At 38.5% G+C, this 18080-nt stretch overlaps 1 protein-coding gene across 1 annotated transcript in view; it reads right to left on the minus strand.

Annotated features, from left to right (window-relative positions):
* LOC104500949 (integrin beta-like protein 1) overlaps positions 1 to 16047 on the minus strand; it is a gene marked incomplete at its 5' end in the record, with an annotated part of 20786 nt that extends 4739 nt beyond the window's left edge. The window contains 2 exons of the mRNA XM_010144680.1: positions 2138 to 2284; positions 15931 to 16047. Coding sequence (XP_010142982.1) covers positions 2138 to 2284; positions 15931 to 16047 — 264 coding nt within the window. The remainder of the gene's footprint in view (positions 1 to 2137; positions 2285 to 15930) is intronic.
* Positions 16048 to 18080: the final 2033 nt, after the last annotated feature.

The following is an 18080-nucleotide window of genomic DNA, read 5'->3' on the forward strand; positions in this document are numbered from 1 at the left end:
AAAAAAATGTCCCAACCCCCCCCCCCCCCCCCCCCCCCAAAAAAAAAACAAAAACAAAACCAAACCAAAACAAAAAACCCAAGCAAAGCATAGAAAGGAGTACAAGTAATTAGACTGGTTTTGTCTGTGCTCCCCATCCTGCTCAGGGAACAAGCAGGAGATAGTAGCCTCCTTGAATGTTCACTGGCCACACACTTCTGGAAGTTATCTTATGTGGGTCTTTATCTGCTAGGACAAGCACTTATATATGACCAAACGTTCCCACAATCAAGCTGCTGTAGCATCTAATTTGACACATCTTTATTGTATTTGCTGTCCTCAAGGCAATATTTCATCATAGTGGAAGCTTAACTGCTCGGAGGCCAAAGAAACTGCAAAAAAATATAATCCTACCAGTACTGCTGATTATGAATTTAGGGCCAGGTTTGCAATTCCCATATAAAAAAAAAAAAAGTGCCATTCAACAGTGCTCTGCTACCTTAGAAAACCTAGGCCTTTGGAGTCTCCGTTGATACAGTCAGGTTTAAAAGCACTGCCTGCCTATAATGGCTATAAGCTAGAGCAAATTTCAGGTGCCCCAGCCTACATCAGCAAGCAGATCCCAAACCATCCCCTAGGCAGAATAGCCAACACAGGTAAAAATACCCTCGATGTCTCTGCAGATTCCTGACAGATTATCTGCTCCCAAAGCCTCAAAGTTAAGTTGTAGCCTTGACGTACATGCTCAAATATAAATGTTCTCAGAGTAAGGCCTACAGGCTGGAATGAACAGCTCTCAGCCATCCTTACATAAAGGTAACAGATAATATAAATATTTTAAAATTCATCACAATTTTTCATGTTTATATTTATTTAGAATCTTACATAGTGCCTTTTATTGGTTTTAAGCATATTTATTTGTTTACTTTCATGTTTTATGTAAAAAAATCACAGGGAGGCCAAGACTTAGAGAAGTTGACTTCTGTGTTAAAACAGAGTAACTCCATCTCTCCAGTAACTCATCATCCTCTTACACATAGACTAATTTAAAGATAGCCACATCTTCTAGAAACAATAGAGAAACAGTGCAACTTCCTCATTTTCTATGACATTGTGACACTTGAGGCAAAAAACCAAAAAAAAATTGTGCAGTGTGGGAGATTTCTAATAAGGGATAATACAGGTGGAAGAAAGTCGGGCTGGAAACCCCATTTAAATTTCCTTTGCACTGAAATGAAAGTTGCCAAAGGGACAACTGGAAATCTGCCTGATGTAGAAAGGTCCTAACCGTTCTTTCCAGCGAGCAGGTTTCTCCCCTGACTATGCAAGGGATATATGAACAGAGAAAATGGCACATCTAGTCTGGAGTGAGTGCAGTCTAGCCTCCAGCCAGTCCCACCACCCATTTTCTGTCCATTCCCTTTCAGACATATTATATGCAAAAATAGGCAGTTTGCACGCTGGGGGAGCTAAAAAGCCCCTTTTCCATAATGCAATTTCCTAGCCTGAAAGACTGCAAAGTAAACCTCAGGGAACAACTTCAGATAATTATCGAGATCTTCTAAATTTTATTCCTCCCTGTGGCAACGTTTTATAGCTGGACTAAAGCTGATGCAACCACCTGAATAAAACTTAGTAAATGAGAGAGTCTGTGGGAATCTGTTGTGGAGGCTACAGACATCTACTTTTCCTTTGCTGCTTTGTTGGGCTGGGGGGTGATTAAAGGTATACCAAATGTTGCCATTGAACACTCCTCCACCCACTGTTACCTGGGGTAACACATTTGCCATCTTGCCCACTGCAGTGTTAGTGCAGATAGTGCCCCTGTCCCTCAAACTGGACAGAGCACCAATGGTTAGTTTATAATGCACAGCTGCTCGATGCAGACCACCAGATAAACACATATAAGAAATTACTTGCTATTAACAAATCACACAGGAGGGCAACACTGCTAAACATGTACAGCTGTGGTGGGTGTTCGACAACAGGGATGCAAGCACATTACAGAGCCAAACAGAACAGCCTTTTAATAACAGGTGCCCTTGAAAGAAAGGGTTACGAAACAACAACCCAATGCCATGCACATTAGTCTTCCAGAACATGACTGTTTTCCGCCGGTGGGGCACTGACATGGGGTAGCTCAGCTGCCAGTTCTTACCCTTCCCCGAGCATAATATGCCATCTGCTGACTCGCAGAGACTTCTACTCTCCTCCTCTGTCATGTTGCACTTCCTTGAATGCTGGCATAACTTTCCAAACCACCCATCCTGGCAAATGCATCGGCCGCACGAGCAGATACCATGGCCTGTAACAACACCAAGGTTGGTTATGAGCAAAACAAGTAGAAAGCAGCAACTGAGGTCACACCTGAGATGATCTTCAAATCTCTGCCATGTAAAGTGCATGCTGTGGGATAGACAAGTGGACAGCACACCGTCCCGGCAGGTTAGCCTTTTTCAGTTCTCTCATTCTTTTGTTAAGCAGAGTTCTGTAGTGATGTACAGAAAAGCATAGGCATGGCTCTCCTCATCCAAAAAATCTCAGCATCAGCTCAACTTTATGGGATGTTCCCTATTCCACGGTGTTCTGAGGACAGACGCAACCCCTTTCCTACAATGTCTTTAACTCCGCAGCTCAGTGCTCAAATATCACCTGCATGTCCCGTGCTATCACCTGAAGAAGCAGATCCCAGCACAGGGCTGAGAACAGCACAGCGCATAGCAGAACAGGAAAGGGAGATAAAAGCCGCCACCTCCAGCAGCCCATGACTGCTAGTTATCTGCTGCAGTGCGTGCAGCAGCTGGTATGCAAAGCCTGGAAATATACTCTGCAATTACTACAGATTAACTCACACAGTACAGGATGAAGGTAATTCCCCCAGGGTCTCATGCAATTGCTAAAATTGTTTGTTTGTAAACCCAGCTGGAGATCTGCAGAGTTCCTCTTACCACGCTAACAACATCCTGTTTCTCTTCTGTGTCTCTTCTAGCCTGAGCTATCCCAGCTCAGCAGTTTAAAAGGTTTGGCACTTTCACTCCTCTTACTGTAGGGGAGTGCTGAAGGAGCTGCAGAAAGAAGGAAGAGACCAGAGCATTCTCTAGAGCACATACTTGTATGACCTCAAGGCAGGAATTTGAAGAACGGACAGACTACTATGGTGTGCTCTCTCCACAGGGACACAAAGATTTCACTTCTCAGATTATGACAATAATCCTGAATGAGAGTGAAGCAGACAGGCAGAAGAAGACTACAGTAGCAAAGATACAGATATCAAAAGACAAATGACAATTGGGGAGAAAATACGGGGAAATGAAAGGATGGAAAGAGGAACTAGAAGAAAATACAAAATAGAGGGCAAGTGGAGAGGCATATGCTCTGAAATGACGGGGAAATAAGGACAGGGAATGTCAAGTGAGGGAAAGGTCAAAGCAACCCTAGAAGATGGGTCTAAGATAGAGCCTAGAAGTGATAACTGATATTAAAAAAAAAAAAGGAAAGAAAAAATAGAATATTTGAGAATTTTTTGTACAAATAATAATAAAAAAAAGAAAATATGTTGAATAGTAAACTGAGGGGAAAATCTGGCGAGGAAGGAGGGAAAAGTGACATCTGATGCAGACAAGAATACAGAAATGGAAAATAGAGAAAAGAAGTAAGAAATGTCTCCCAGCTAGAATTTCTTTTTTCAACCTTGAATGATATTTATGCAGCAGAGAAGTTCATTCTTCAGCTAATCAGTTTACTGGGCTTAAGAGAAGCAAATTATACATACCAGTGACTTTTGTCCTATGCTATATGCTATGTAGGGCAAGAGAATGGAAACGAGGGGACTGAGATAATTTGGGAGCATGGGCTGGGAAGAGAGGAACAAGCAGTGGGAGTATCTGGCAAAGCACTGAGCTGTAAGATGCGGAGAAGCAACTTTGCTTTTCTGATTTGTGGACTTCTCACGAAGCAACCGTGCAGCCTGACATCGTAAACTGGGAGGCAGCACTTGTAGAAGCTCAAAGAAAAGACAAACCTTGCAGTCTGCTGAAAGTGGAATTCATCGAATGTTTTACCGATAGCCAAATACTTCACTAATTTAAATTAGAAAATACTGGAAGCTCTGAAGTCTTGAAGCGGCAATTTACAGCAATCTAAATGTTCAGAATAATTTTTGTACCCCAGACTGTGTATTGATCTTTGACAACTTTAAATGCTCAGTAAAAATGACGCAGTTTTATTATGACAGTATGCCATTGCGACAGTATTATGACCCACTTCTGCAAATGACATTCAGCAATTACAAATTTACATGTGTGCGTTAAACATATATCAAATATTACAAGTTCATAACTAGCAACAGTAGAATCTTGATGGTACTGTAACTTCTGTGTTAGATTGGGAAAAAAGAACAACTATACCACAAACCAAAATAAATGCAAGAGGTAGAAAACAAGCATATATACTCTCCCATATGCTCCTTCCAGGTAGGTAGCATCCAACTGTTTATGTCAACTTATTTTAGCTAAGCTTCTGACAGAACATTTTTATCTGCCTTATTTATTTTTAATTCATACCACATAGGTTAGATTTCAGAATAGTTCAACCACTGAAGAGCAAAATATACAACTGGATGTTGGTGCTGGGAAATTATTTGTGGAGATACAAACACTTGTACTCATCAGCAAATGTAAGAATCTGTGCTGATTTCACTGTATAGTTATTATGATTTGCAGAAGGCAGAGAATGATCAGGTCTGTAAAACCTCTACATAAGTCAAATAAAAAGGTAATCTATAAATTTACAGCAAACAGAATTTAGTTTACCGTATAACATTTTAACATGCATTTTTCTGAGACAACCATTCCTCTCCTTCTTTATGTCCTATAAATCCTCAAAACACAAAGGATTCCTATGTCTCAAGTAATCAATTTTATCAAAATAATATTTACTCCTAGCTGACACCAGCTTGGGCAGCTGCAGCTCTTACAGATGCCTCATCCATTCGGGTAGAGAGTATGAAACTGCTTAGCTCGGTGCTTGTTAACTCCTAGCTATCTTCTGTGAGTACTAGCCTGCCAAAAAGTGCTTTACACGGTTTAGTTGTGTATATCCTCCTTGCAGAGGCACTTTTTGCATTGGTCTGAAGATGTCCAAACAAGCTAACCAAAAGGCAGGGCCAAATCACTATAAGCAACTGCTTTCGGTTGAATATAATATGCAAATTACATTCAAAGCATCCCAGTCTCACTCCAATGAATCCCAGACTCTCAAAATTATGAGCAAGAGCAGAAAAAAAATAAAAAAAGGCACTGCTCACAGGTCCTTATAGATATGAATATAATTTCTGGATTGAGTAGAATAAAATTGAAGAATATAGCAATCGTAGAGCAAAGGGACAAAGAAAAATCTCTGATGGAAGAAGTCCAGCCCAACCAAAATGGCTAGCATGATAAAATACTGATTTAACTGTTCAGCCTAAGCAGATTTACTGGAAAGTGTTGGTCTATCATCAATTCAGATTTAACATAAAACACTTAAAATCACAAACAAACTGCATATGGCAATGGCTCTGCGACTATAGATCTTCGCTCATAAAAATCTGTGTTAATGAACATTCAAAAATATAACAGAATGCTTTAAACATTAATCTCCAATCAAGAAGAAAAACCATTATGGGAGAGAGGCAAAGGGGAGATTAAAGATGAAATTAAAGATACGTCACTTTGCTTAAAATTATCAGTAAATCAGATAACCACAAGATATGTGAAATACGAATACAACAAGAATGCAAGCCATGACAGATTACTAGCAGAGGTCTATTATAACCAAAATCAACCCAAATCTAACTGGACACCAGGATGAACTATTTATTTCTTACATGTCTGGAAATAAAACGGTGTGGTTGTGGGAAACTTCAGTTAGGGCTCCCCAAGAAACTGTTGTCGGAGTTCCCAAAATACATACATGATAATTTTATACTACAAACGGCAAAATCACGTGGCAATGTCAGCGTGATGAAAAAAGGTGAAGTCATCATTGCAGAAGGAAGATGGTTCTTATTTATAGACTAACTTGTTATAACCAGATGATGTTCATGAAGGGCAAACAAAGGCCAGTCCCAAACAAAACTGGCACCTCAGGAGAACAAGTTTCTCAAATTAGTGTAATATAATAAATAAATAATAAAGTCAATATTAACCAGAAATGGAGGAAACAAGTCAAGTAAGAGAGAAGTCTACCCAGGGTCGATGGTGGAGAGTTGCTATGAGTTGGGAATGAGAAAACCGTATAGCCAAAGAAAGATTAAATAGATAGCATAGCAACAAATCCAAATGAGAATTTTTGTTGTTAATAAAAGGGACATGGGCGGGGGGGAGCAAAAAATCTATAACTGAATGAAAAATAAGTTTTACAAGAGGTACTAGGAATATGAAAAATCTCAGCATAATGTAGGATCCCTGATTTAGAACAATACTGTAAATTAAACAAATATTTCTCCCTGTATTTAAATAGAAACAAGATTTTTTTTTATTACAGGATTATGATAAAGAACATTCCATTACGTTATTAACATAAGAGAATATTAAACAACAGCTTTCTGGGAGAAATATTTCTAAGTGAGCAGATTTCATTAACCTGACCTTTATTTTTATTTTTACTTTTATTTTTGTTTCTGTTTTTATTAAATACCAGGAGAATGCCATAAGACTGGAACAGGTCTGACAAGTGCAGATACAGACACCTAATATAAATATGAAGCAAAATACTGATTGTGTATCATATTTTCCTAATAGGTCGCTTAGTATCACCCAAGTCTAATAACAACGGACTGTGGTTCCAGTTTGAGCAATACAACAGGCAGGCAGTTCAGTAAAAGCTTCAAGTGAAACACTGCAGTGAAAAGGACTAATGTCATCCTAATATGCATATTACAGGGGACAGAGTGGGAACAGAAATGAGTAGGAACATTTAGAGCACTGATGAGATGGACATTAAAGTCCTGCATCTCACTGTGATACCCATGTTTGAAGAGATTTTGGAAGAACTCAGAAAAGCTCCAAAGAAAGAATTCAAAGGGCAGAGAAAATGGCTTGAATTTCAAAGCGCTGTATCTCCTTAGCCTATTGAAAAGAAAAAAGAAATAAAAAGAAAAAAAAAGGAGGGAAGAAAGTAAAAAAAGTTAAGTGTTTTAGCAGGATCTGAATTACCTTCTCTGAAGGTACCAGAACGAGGATTCTCAAACTACCAGAGAAAGACAAAGACAGAACCAGAGAAAAAAAGCTGATACTGACAAATCGATTTGAGAAACACAACAGCATTCCAAACAAGAATGACTATTGGAACAAACTTTCAAGTGATGCTGGCATGGCCTGCACATATCTTAGAGTCTTCAGAGCATGGCCTTCTCAGAGAGAGGATTTAGTTGCCCACAGCACACAAGTATCAACACAGAGGAAGCATGGTTAGAATGTAATGGCTGTTCATAGCCTAATAAATGAGGTTCAACATATAAGTCCCTTTATTTATTTGCAAACTAGTAACTATTAATCAACTTAAATATGGATGTATTAGCAATTCCTTTACTGCTCATTTCAACAGAAACATTCAATTAAAATGCTTTTTACAAACCTAAATAATATTTCATACTATCTGAAAAGCTAAACAATGTTCTCTGTGCATCTATGTAAAGTCTCAACTTTTCATACACCTACACAAACGTCTGGGTCACCCAGATAAAAATCTGTAGTGCATTTGAAAGAAAAAATAGAAAAATAAAATTAGCTAACTAAAACCAAATTAATTTAATACAGAATATATCACGCACATTAATAACTAATCTGGCTACAATAGTCACTGCCTTATCAAATTAAATACCTACTGACCCTTTTGAGTTTATCCGTCACTGCCCCTGAATGTGCTTTAGAGCTAGGATGAATTAGTTAAGTGCAAGGACACAGCACAGGCACTGAATCATTAACTCTCTACTTAGTGTTGTCAAAATAAAACCCGAAACCACACAGCTTTAACCAGGTAGACTTACTTCTCCACTACCTAATACAGTTTTTTTCACTTTTTAACACCAGTTTTATCCAGTAAGCATGTGTTTGAACTCTTCTCTACCCCCTCAGGAGAATCAGTTGCATCTTTCAATAACAAATACCATAATAAAAATTCTCTATTAAATAGTATAAAAAATGTGCGTTCTGTAACAATTACAAGTATTTCAGTTTCCTCAGTCCAAAGTATGAGGTCCCTGCTCTGAAGACTTTTCAACAGAAAAGATTAAAAACCTGTTGGGTAGGAAATAACTATTTTAATGTAACAGGAACCACAGAGAAATTACAGGTTCAATTCAGATGCCTACTGCCATTTGACACCCCCTAATACATCAAGGACATCCTCATGACAGGGGCAGCTATGCAGACATCCCTGTGTCCTTGTGCAGTCAAACTGGGTTAGGCAAGGGTAGCTTTGGGCATCAGAAATCATACAAGGTGTCCAGCTTTAGCAAATGAAGAGTTTGAAACTATCATACAATCATAGAATCACCTGGTTGGAAGAGACCTTTAAGATCATTGAATCCAACGGTCCACCCTGCACTGCCAGGGTCCTTAAACCATGTCCCTCAGTATCTACATGTGTTATGTCTCATGAGGCCTAAGAAGCCATGATAGAGTCAGGTGTTGCATTTATTTTTTCCTAATTTTCAGACCAGTCTGTGCCAAAAGCTGTCTTCAGCTGGGAGATAGGCTGGTAAACTTTTTCTCTCCTAATCTACTTTTTAGGTATATTAGAGAGTTCCATAAATGTCATATATATTTCTCTTTCTTTGAAGCAACATTAGTGCAAGAAATGAGGAAACTGTCTGACAGCAACTGCACCATAATACTAATGCTTAGCTTTGCTTAATAAAGCATATTATTAATCATAACTCTCACATTTTTATAGTAATGGTCTTATTGGTCCTCATAAGAACCCACTATCTGAAAATATCATGTTCCTGCTTCATTTAACAGATGACAAATATAAATGTCATTCATGATTTCTGCAGTACGAACCTAGAACTTTTATTAAAAAGAATTCACAGTTTCTGTTGTTATCTTTACCATATAATAACTCATCGTTATATTCCAAATAAAAAGAAAGGCAGTACTTCCTCTGAATCAAATTACCTAGCCTGTCTGAATAGTAATGAAAATTTAATATTCAAAGGAGCATGCCAATTAGGGGCAAGTTATACCAGCTTTTTGAGAGGAAGCGCTTCCAATGTACATTCTGGTGATGACCATGCAATACTGGAATCCTTCACTAATTGTAAGAATGTGATGTGGAAGCTTCTGTCTCTGATGTGAAGCTCTTTAAAAGTTTAAAACATCAGAAAGCTAGGAACTGTGGCTTTAGGTCTATGTACAGCTTATAAACCGTAGCTTTTCCCTTCTCTGCCAATACACAGAGACATATATTGGAAATTTTAAACTGGTGTGAATGATATATGAATGTGTAAGTAAGCACCAGAAGTAACACCAAAATGAGGTTAAAAATGTGACCTGTATTGATAACCAACAACACATTCACATCAGTAAAGCTTAGGAATGCATTATATTTTGGAAATCAGAAGGTCTTCATTCTCATAAAACAATGGTATGGTGACTTTCATGATGACTTGTCAGCAGAAGACTGTGTGCTCAACAACAAGGAATGTCGACAGCTACAACACATAACTCTTGTCATTCCTTTCATTGTGAACCATACAAGAACTGCATTGTCTTAAGAATGTCAAAAATGAGAAAGCTCAGACAACAGGCACCAGACTTGCCTGAAACTTACAGAGATGAAAGTAATCAAAACCATGAGTCAAAAGGATCAACCGAACTGTTGAGTCCTAAATAATATAAAAGATGTGCCTAAAAACCAACTTGTTGTTTTCAGTCAAGATGAAACAAATGGACTTACTGAGAACTTGATGGGCAGCATTTCTTGTCCGAGTTCTGTGTCACACACAAGTGCACCAAACTAATTCAGACACTGATGGTTGTATGTGTGTGAGACAATGTAAAGTGAATGAAATCAATGAGAAAATGTGAGTAGTGAGAATGAATTTACTTAGGGATTTTATATTAAAAAAAAAAAAAAGAACTTCCTCTCCTATAAAGTCTCATATACAGTTTTTACTGCACTGGTTTCCTACAGTTAGAGGAGAAATATGTGAAGGCAGACCTGAGTAAGGAGGGAAATACTAATTTTGTCCGCACTTCCTCCAAGAATAAACAAGCTCCTACAAGCCTTTATACTATAACCAAAATCACAAACCAACAAAAAAGATAGCTGCGTTTACTCCTTGGTGTGACAAGACATTACACAACTGGATTCCTTACAGTCTTATATTTTGATGTGCCATGGCTGAAACAAATAGTTAAAAAGTCAAAGTGAATTTGCTCACTTGGAAATAAACAAATCAGGCTTCTGAAATTATTCTATTGTCATCAGTCAAAGAACTGACTTATTGGGATAATCAGAAGATTAGTTGTTTCTTATTGTTGAGGACAGTGCAAATGTCCATAACTAAATATTAAAACATCTCATCAAAGCTGATTAGCTGATTCTCTAATTGGTGACCCACTACTTGAAGCACAGACTGAAATACTGACATAAAACAAAACGAGAACATCCCTAGAAATATGTAAGGGCCTTGCTATGAGTTACTTGTTACGGGTTTCAACCTTTGCTAGTGGATGCAGTGACAAATTTGTGTGGAGCTTCAACCAATTTTTTACTGTTTTAGTTGGGTTTGTTTTTATTGTAGAGTTTTTAAGCAGCATAATCCTGCAGGAACCAGTAGCAGGGAGAGGACCCAAAAGTGCTTCTGTTTTATTTCTTCAATGGTTGCTACTTTGCTGTGACGAGAACTCACAGCTAGGCCAATAATGGTCCAGAGAAAAATCAAAATGTATGGAGTTAAGAGCATTATCAAATCAATTTCAAATTGATCTTTACTGTTGTTTTGAATTCTTGTTGCCTGCCTGCCCTCAAACCTGAAAGAGAACAGAACATAATGGACAACAGTCAACTCAGTGAGGTGGAGCAGCCAATGATGACATCATTGAAAAAGATGACTGGACAAAGTAGGGGAACAAATAACACTTGACAGCTCAGGACATCTGCAGCACAGCTATATCCACAGAGGACAGAGAGGAGCATCTCTCACCAAGATACAGGAAAAGTAAACACCAAGCCTCATGTACAGCAGTGACATGTACAGCTGCAACAAGAAAGAGCTTGTGCTGGCAAACCTGTGACTCTCCAGTCCTGTGTGTGCACCAAAACCACTTAACTTGCTCATGAAAGACTCAAAGAACCAAGTAAAGTCAAAGAAACTATAGTATTAAATATTGCTGTGGATCAACAATGCAGTACATCCAGGCAAATCTTACACCAATGAAAAAAACTGAACTGTAGGGAACGGGCATATAGGTAGAATATATCTATCTCAAAAATGCTGCATGAGACACCTCCTCTAGCCATAGCATATTAAGTCTCTGTGCACAGGCACAGACAAAGGAAGAGGAACACAAAGGAAGGACCTGGGAAGCAGGTCGAGGGAGGCGAGCCTGCCCCTCTACCCCGTTCCCATGAGACCCAACCTGGAGTACTACATCCAGTTCTGGAGTTCCCAGTACAAGAAAGACATGGACCTTAGAGCAGGTCCAGAGGAGGGTCACAAAAAGGGTCAGAGAGCTGTACCTCTCCTATGAGGAAAGACTGAGCAAGTTGGGATTGCTCAGCCTCGAGAAGGGTCTTGGGAAACTTTATTGCAGCCTCTCAGTATTATAAAGGGGACTTATAAGAAAGACAGAGAAAGACTTTTTACAAAGCCTGTAGTGACAGAACAAAGGACAACAGTTTTAAATTCAAAGAGGGTAGGTTTAGTTTGGAGATAAGGAAAACATTTTTTATGATGAGGGTGGTGAGACACTGGAACATGTTGCCCGGAGAAGTTGTAGATGCTCCATCCCTGCAAGTGTTCAAGGTTAGGTTGGATGGGGCTTTGAGCAATCTGATCTAGTGAAAGGCGTCCCTGCCCATGGCAGAGGGTTGGACTAGATGATCTTCAAATGTCCCTTCCAACTGAAAATATTCTGCAATTCTCTGAGTCCATTTCTAATAGCGGAGTGCTGTGGAATCTCTGCTGAGCCCTCCTGCAACCTTTATCTTTGTTGGAGATGTAATGTCTCTATTCCTGGTACTGAAATGACGGACAGCTGAATTTTTAAGTGAATGACTCACTACAATCATGGAGAAGCATGGTAATAGGGTCTCACTTAGTTGTACCTTAATTTATCATGTCTTTCCTCATGTCTTTCTACTGTCGTGTGGACAGCTGGTTGGAAAGCAAGCTATTAATCAATCTCTGCTGGTCAGAAGAGGCCAGTAACAATTCTTATTCAAATCATTTAGGTTGTCATTCACATTTCTCATTTCAGTATACAGTTAATCTGAAAACACTGGTCTTCCTTCCTTGCTTACAGGCACTTGGTGCTCACTGTCAGACCTTGCACATTCACAGAGTCCAGTTTACGAGTGTCTGAAGCCAGAGCTACTAGCAAGAGCTTACACTCTGACAGTGATTGCCTAGGTAACAACAGCGGAAAAATTGTTAATGAAAAGAGGAGAAGGAAATGTGAAGGAATAAGCAGTTCAGCAAGAGGTGTCAGAAGGTTCAGGCTGAGATGAAAACTTGGACAAACCCAAAAGAAATAGAGATGTGTGTGCCGTTAGTGTAAAATTAATGAGAGAAGTTACGTAAATAGATAATTTGCAAAACAGGAAAGAAAATACGGTTAAAATTGGTATAATATCCTAAAAAAGGATATATGTAAAATATTGTATATCAAAGGAAACATTCAAAGTGTTATCTGGTTAGAAAGTGATAGCCAAGCAAAACATCTGGCAATTCCTAAAGAGTAGGGCTGCAGCTATCAGTAACAAAACAAGTTATTAAGGATCCGAAAAGGGTAAGAACGACATCAATTCCTGCGTTTGATCAGAAACTGTGGGAAGAGACATTTCAAGGAAAATGTCTCTTGAAATGAATGTCTCAATGAAAATGCTGGTGGAAGCCACAGTGGAAGATGAAGTCACAGAAAATGCAAAAGGAATAAATGGTTCATATTAAGAGTTTAAATGCAAGGGAAGGTGGGGAGAATTCACTTGCTAAATTGTGCATAAACAGAAAGCTCCAATTCATGGGGATTCTGTGAAGATAAACATTCCTGTTACTAGTACTTGCAGCTAAATAGTTGCTGCCTTAAGTTATTGGGATGGGCGGTGGCCTTTTGAGGCAGATGGATGCAGAAGCACAGATGGACACTGGCTGATCAAAGAAAACAAGTTTTCAGGATGTGCCAGCAGTAAAAAAAAAAAAAAAAAAAAAAAGAAGGGGGGGGTCCACTCCTTTGGTAGAACCTGATCTCAGAGCATTGCAATTCCATGGTCAGAATACAGAAAAAAAAAAAAAAAAAAAGGAGGGGAAAAAAAAAGGAAAGAGGGGGAGAGGGGGAAAACAGCCACTTCAGAGCTTCAGCAGCCAAGGTGATGTGTGGAAGAGAACTGCATGATTACTAAGACATCTATGTTTGTTAATTTGGATCTCAGCACATTTCACATGGAAGAACCAGACAAGTGCAAACAAACACTTCCAAAGCATGAGAACGAAAACACCGGAAGATGAAACCAGCTCTTGGCTGTAAAAGAAGAAAAGCGTATGAAATCATGCAATAACAATAACATAAGAACTTGCTTCAAGGATTGAATTGCAACCAACTGTAGAATAATCTAAAAATATCTCAAATTATATTTAGAAATATAATAGACAGAACAAGAAATAAATTTTCAAGAAGAAGAAAAAATAATCTGCTAATTATTTACCACTGGATCCTCAACAGATCTACTACAGAAATCCAACAGTTTTTAGAGGATGGAGTTAATAGTGGCGTGACTTCTAATTGGGAAGACTAAAACTCTAGAGATAGGCTTCATCTTACCGAATTCAGACATCTGTGAGTGAAAAAAGATGCTCTAGTCTCCCTAGAGGTATTTCAGAGGTCAGCTCAAATCTTAGTGGGTTTAATGCCATTCTGCTCTCCTTTTACTTACAGGAAAGCCCAGGACAACAGGATTCCCGATTAGGCACTTTTTCTGCTATTTGGGGGTAAGAATTAGGAATAAGATCAGCTCCCCGGAACACCAGAAATCACAAGGTGGACCTTCTGAAGTCTCATCAACAGATGCTGTGCAGTGCAATTTCAAGCAGGATGCAGTCGCTTGAGTTGCATTTTCTCATATAATTCTTTTCACCTGAATAGAATCAGTAGTAATGAAACTATCAGCTTAAAGGGGGCCTACAGGAAAGATGGGAAGAGACCCTTTATCAGGGAGTGTAGTGAGAGGATGAGGGGTAACAGCTTTAAACTGAAAGATGGTAGATTTAGATTAGATGTAAGGAAGAAATTCTTTAAGCTGATAATGGTGAGGCACTGGAACAGGTAGCCCAGAGAAGCTGTGCATGCCCCCTCCCTGGAAGCGCTCAAGGCCAGGTTAGATGGGCCTCAAAGTAATCTGGTCTAGTAGAAGGTGTCCCTGCCCACGACAGGTGGGCTAGGACTAGATGAGGTCCATTCCAACCCAAACCATTCTACGATTCTATGAATTTCTGCCATTTTCTTTGGACAAAGTTATTTAGACTAAAGGGGAGAGTTTATTTGGGTAATAGTGTGATCTAGAGTGTTTCCTGCACAGTACAAAATTGGACACTGGCTCAGGTGTCAATGTGATTATTCATTTAAGTGTAAGGTGCTCCAGCCAGCATCAAAAATGAAAATTATCACTGTAGCCTTCCTAATAAGAATGAATGAAATTTTTGTCTAATTTCCAAAATGTGCAATGTAAGTAGTCATATTAGCATTGTCATCAAAAAATGTAAAACATGATTGACATAAATGGAAGAGATATTTTTAACCATAGAAGATGATGAATTTTGGTTCCCAAGGACTTAATTTATAACAAACATAACCCAGCTTTTGAGTGCTTTTATCTGCTTTTATGTCCTTTATACAAAATTGACTTTCAAATTATTCTTTTTCTACACATTCGTACTACTGAATTACACTGAATGTTATAAACTACCTCCAAACCAGAATTTTCCATATATTCCTACATTCTGTATAGCAGACACCTTTAAGAAACATTCCCAGTAGTCAGAATTTTTTATTTACACAAGGATAAATATGTTTTATTCTTACATAGACAAGGAATATAATAAAACATGCTATTGTTAATACCAACTACTTGTTAATACTAGGAGTTAGAGATATTTTAAAAATAAAGCAAATAAAGTTTAGAAAGAGAACATTCAGTACAAACACTACTCACCTGTTGTAAAATACCATACAGTATATATGCATTTACCTATCTTAAATTAACTTGAAATACTGCTTAACACCACATGCATTACTGAAAAATCAAAATGTGAGGTTTTCACTGTCAACATTAAAATAAACCATCTGCATTTACCTCAATGTATCTCAAGCATTTTAGATTCATTCGTAATGAACAAATATTTTTTAGAAAAGAGGCATATCACTGTAGGTGAATATGAAATATTCAAAAGTATTGCTGGTCATTATTATCTTTAGGTAAAATACAACATTCTCAGTAGAACATCAACTGTACTAAACACAAAGAAAAATCACTTATTTTTTCAGTTTTTCCTTTCTGTTCTGTTCTCTCAGTGAACACTGATGGAATTTGGCATATGCTATAGCACTTACATTTATGCTATTAGGTGTATTTAATCTACGTAATTGTTTCTGTTTCTGAAGTTTCAAAACAAATATTCACTAACATATTAGATTATACGATGTTTATTAGATTATATTATAATTATTACGTTATATGAACACATACCCCCACAGACAACGCTGTCTGCATTTTCACACTGTCGATCATCACATTCACAGTTTTTGCCATAAACCCTGTTATCTCCTGGAGGGAAACAAGTGCATTGGCCGCACTCACATCTCCCTGTAAGAAGAAATAATTGGTAGAGTCATGATTTCAGTTAAGTAAAATAAATGAAATAAACTCCCAAACTTATACTATACCCTGACCCCCAAAGACAAACAAGTGACTCTGTATTAATTAAAGTACGCACATTAACACGATTTAAAAAAAAAAACCAAACACACCAAAACCACCACTCCTCCATGGTAGCCAGAAGCAAAGCATATTCCTGTAGTATCTTGGTGGGAAAGAGCAACAATGAGCAATCATTGACATTGTAAGTTTTTCATATCTCAATTTTGCATAACAGAACCATGGCACATGCTTAAATGCATAATTAACCTCTCTATCTGATCTAAAATGTTTAGCGCATACCTCAGAAAGTCCAAAATGAATGTGATTAGAATGAACTAGCGTATGCATGGGGCTAAGATATTCTCTATTCACATAGAAATACAACCCTTCAAATACTCTGTCAGACATTAGGAAATAAAAAAACCCTGTAATTTTTCTTGAATAGACCAGAGGAAATAGAAGTTAAAAGCACAATCTCTGCAAATATATATGATGCCGATACTGAACCCACCACCAGCACCAGTCCCAGTCCTCTCCACCCTCAATGGCAATCATATCACCATCACCACTGATGCTATGGGCCAGGCATTAGGGAAGTCCCAGACTCAGCAGCAGATGGGAACTGGATGCAGGAGCTGGATTCTGGTACCGGATTCAGGGATGCACAGATCAGGATCAAAGGCAGAATGGACAGAGTCCTCCTCAGACACCGGCCGTTGAAGAAGAGAGCTTGATCCTTGTGATCCCTCAGCTTTATACCCAGTATGATGTCTATGGGATGGAATACTCTGTTGGTCAGTGTAGGGTCACCTCTCCTGTCCACTCTGCCCTGCAGGTGTGACCTCTCCCTTACTGCACCCCCACCATGGTACATAGGATTTAGCAGTGACCTTGGTCTCCATAGGCAAACGTATAAGCAAGAGCCTTTCTGCACACCAGACCCTCATAGCAACTGTAAACATCAGGCGTTATCGCTTCCAGAAGCAGACACTGTCTGTAAAAACACACCGTTAACTTCAGAAAATGCCGTCACTTTTCCTTTACAAATGTGTCAAAATCCACCCTGGGAACATTAGAAATAAATGTAGTGGCGGCAGTAAATAACTGCAACATTATGCTGGCTTAAAAAAGTATATTTTACCTCCAAAAGTACTGAGATTTTGGTTAGATTATACAAGGTGGGCTCAGCCTGTGGAGATAATTTAACAGAGAATTAAAGACTTATTGCTTCTGAACAGCTAACTACATAGGAGTTAGCCTTCAAAGACTCGGTTTATCACCATATGCATACACACAACAATTAATAGCATTCAATAGCAATAAACTTCAGGTTACTTCCCTGGGAAAACTCGGATAAGATACTTGTAGGGTAAACTTCCTTCAGCCATACTACTTTGTCAGACGCATCTGCTGCTGAAATAACAGAAGCCACACCTTATTCTGTGACCTTCTTCTCTTAGTTATTGTGGCAAAATACTTACCATAAAAATTCAATCGCTCAAAAGTAATTTGAAGCTCACATTATACTGAAAAGGGATCAGCACTTTACTAAACACACTCCTTCTTTGTCTAGAATAATTGGTTTACCATAGCAACCTGATTATAGAGGGAAAGTTACTGCCAATGACATCCTCAGTTCTCTTTGAATTCCAGGGCATAAAGAAACAATTAAACACAGGAGGACCATAATATTCTGCACCTTCTCAATCATCAGCGCAAGAGCTACACTTCATGAGTAAAAAGAAACAAGTTCACCTCAGACATTTTATAGCAAGTGGCTTCCTCTCCTTGCTAAACAGGGAGAGTAAATGTCATTGTCTGATGACTTCAGATGAAGGAAGCTTTATGACAGAGGTCATAAATGCTATATTAGCTAATAGCATTGAAAAGCTTAACCTACTTATTGCAAGATGCTAAAACCAGAATAATTATACAAGACATTTATTTCTCTACAGTCTTAATATTTCCTCACACTCTTT

The sequence above is a fragment of the Buceros rhinoceros genome, unplaced genomic scaffold (assembly GCF_000710305.1).
Source record: "Buceros rhinoceros silvestris isolate BGI_N320 unplaced genomic scaffold, ASM71030v1 scaffold16150, whole genome shotgun sequence".
Lineage (NCBI taxonomy): Eukaryota > Metazoa > Chordata > Aves > Bucerotiformes > Bucerotidae > Buceros > Buceros rhinoceros.